Consider the following 2,359-nt stretch of genomic DNA (forward strand, 5'->3'; position numbering starts at 1 on the left):
AAAAATCACAGCTGATGCCTTTTACCAAGCATTTCCACCTTGACTCCAAAGGCAAATGCATGGGGAAGATGACAGTGGAAGCAGCACATGGCAGGACCTCCCTAGACCCTGCAGCAGGGTCCCAAAACTGAGCCTCATGCCACCAGCAGGCAAGGACAACCTGCGTTGGTTGCTCTATCATTAGGCAGAGGAAGGAAACATCAAAGCGATGCTGTGGAGCTCTTCAGGACATGGTGGGCCTTGAACAGGAAAATGCCTTTACCTGCAGCTCCTCCAAGAGCTTTTCCCAGGGTGGAGTTGATGATGGTGACTTTGTCCATCACTCCCAGGAGCTCATCGGTACCCCTGCAGATAAAGGAATGTCACATTATCAGGTGTGCCAGCACGTGCCAGGGAAGCTGCTGTAGGCCTGATGCCTCAAGGGAAACAAAGCACCACCAGCCACAGAGGTAATTGGGGTCAGGGAAGGGAAAAACAGGGGTAAACCAGCCCCTTACCGGCCATTGGGACCCAGGAAGCCTGTGGCATGGCATTCGTCAATGAAGACCAGGGCATCATACTTCTGGGCCAGCTGGCAGATCTCCCTCAGGGGTGCGATGTCACCATCCATGGAGAAAGCACCATCGGTAGCCACCAGCCGCAGACGATGTTTCTGTGGGAGGGAGAGTGGCATCCCCAGGGGTGAAGATGTCACCCTGAGGAGAGGGAATGGCGAAGGAGGCTGGGAAATAGTCCAACTCCCGCAGGGGGTGGATATATATAACCGAGGCAGGAGTTTTGCATTGCAACCAGCTTCTTCCACACCTTGCCTATACGTGCCTACCTGTGCCTAGCAACAAAAATGATGCCTACTGCACGGGGAAAAGGCAGAGCTCAGCCTTTGGGGCCGGTGACCGCGCTGGCAGCACAGCTAAGCCAGCACCCCGGCTCTGGGGCAGGAGCAGACCCCCGTACCTGCGCATCTTGCAGCTTGGCCTCCAGGTCCTGCATGTCCATGTGCTTGTAGCGGTACTTGTTGGCCTTGCACAAGCGGATCCCATCGATGATGGAGGCATGGTTCAGCTCATCCGACAGCACCGCGTCCTCTGGGGTCAGCAGCGCCTGGCCACGCCAAACAGAAAAGATCTGCCTTTGCACCAGGGTGCTGACTCCCGGAAATCTCCCAGCATCCCTCAGTGCAGAGGACAAGGCTGCAATTGACTGCAGCTGCCAGATCTCTCCTGGCACTGCTAAACTTCCCTTTCAAGACACCTTATCCCTCAGTTTCCTTAGGCCTGGCTCTTGCCTGTGGCTTCGGAGCTTAAAACCTCTCTCCCCTTCCCCAGCAAGCCTGGGGGATCACCCCTTCTCCCTGACTGTGCTTCCAGGGGGAATACAGACCTCCTGGGAAATGGAAGCCCTCCCCAAAACTTGGAGCTGGCTGGGGAAGGGAGAGGTAAGGGCTGATGAAACAGCTCCACGTGCCTCCCCCAGTCCGCAGGCACCAAGCCAGGGATCTCCACCACCAGACACTGCCGTATTCTGCGTGGCACAGAGCTCAGATCAGAGCCTCTGGAAGGCAGGGCAGGCACATCGGCGTCACCTCCACGCACAATGCAAGGAAAGCCCAACGAACCTCAAAGATCCCAGCATTGGCATCAAAGCAGCTGGCGTAGAGGATGGCGTCTTCCCGCTGGTGGAAACGGGCAATCTTCTCCTCCAGGTCCTTGTGTATGCTCTGCAGAGAGGAGAGGAGCGAGCCTCAGCGGTGGGAGAGCACAAGTTCTCGCTTGCCTGCTGCTGCATGGGAAACAGCCAAGTTTTACCCAGAAAAGGTGCGCGTGCGTGGGAGAAACTAGCTGCAGTCACAGACTGTTTGCAAACGCGGCCCTAAAATGTGGTTATGGGTTTGGATGCCAAAAGGGCAGCAGGGAGGCTCTAAGCTCCCCACCCACGGGGGAGCAGCTCCCAGTTTTCTCTGCCTTTAACCAGACAGGGTTCGGAAAGGGCTCCAGCGGGGATGAACCCAGGGTGGGTTTCAAGTCAGGCTCCTTGGACAGACCTCTCTTTTTTTCCACCCAGCCAGGTGTACCTTAGCGCCGTGCACACTTGGTGGGTGTCAAGAGGGGAGCCTGGGCAGGACCCCCGAGAACGGTTACCCTGGAGCCAGGAATGCTGCCCCGGGGCCCGGTACCTGGGTACCGCAGATGAAACGGACGGAGCTGAGCCCAGCGCCGAACTTCTCCAAGGCCTCCACGGCGGCACGGATGACCTCGGGATGGCTGGAGAGCCCCAGGTAGTTATTGGCGCAGAAGTTGAGGATCCCTGCTGGAAAAGAAAGGGAGACGCTGGGGCGTCGCACCCTGGGAAGAAGCCGAGA

At 57.5% G+C, this 2,359-nt stretch overlaps 1 protein-coding gene across 1 annotated transcript in view; it reads right to left on the reverse strand.

The window, feature by feature from the left end:
• The window catches only part of GCAT (glycine C-acetyltransferase), a gene marked incomplete at its 5' end in the record, with an annotated part of 3,877 nt that extends 1,563 nt beyond the window's left edge, over nucleotides 1–2,314 (reverse strand). Inside the window, 5 exons of the mRNA XM_010158114.1 lie at nucleotides 263–345; nucleotides 498–652; nucleotides 955–1,101; nucleotides 1,616–1,717; nucleotides 2,174–2,314. Coding sequence (XP_010156416.1) covers nucleotides 263–345; nucleotides 498–652; nucleotides 955–1,101; nucleotides 1,616–1,717; nucleotides 2,174–2,314 — 628 coding nt within the window. The remainder of the gene's footprint in view (nucleotides 1–262; nucleotides 346–497; nucleotides 653–954; nucleotides 1,102–1,615; nucleotides 1,718–2,173) is intronic.
• Nucleotides 2,315–2,359: the final 45 nt, after the last annotated feature.

This window comes from Eurypyga helias, unplaced genomic scaffold (genome assembly GCF_000690775.1).
Source record: "Eurypyga helias isolate BGI_N326 unplaced genomic scaffold, ASM69077v1 scaffold35428, whole genome shotgun sequence".
In the NCBI taxonomy this organism is placed as follows: domain Eukaryota; kingdom Metazoa; phylum Chordata; class Aves; order Eurypygiformes; family Eurypygidae; genus Eurypyga; species Eurypyga helias.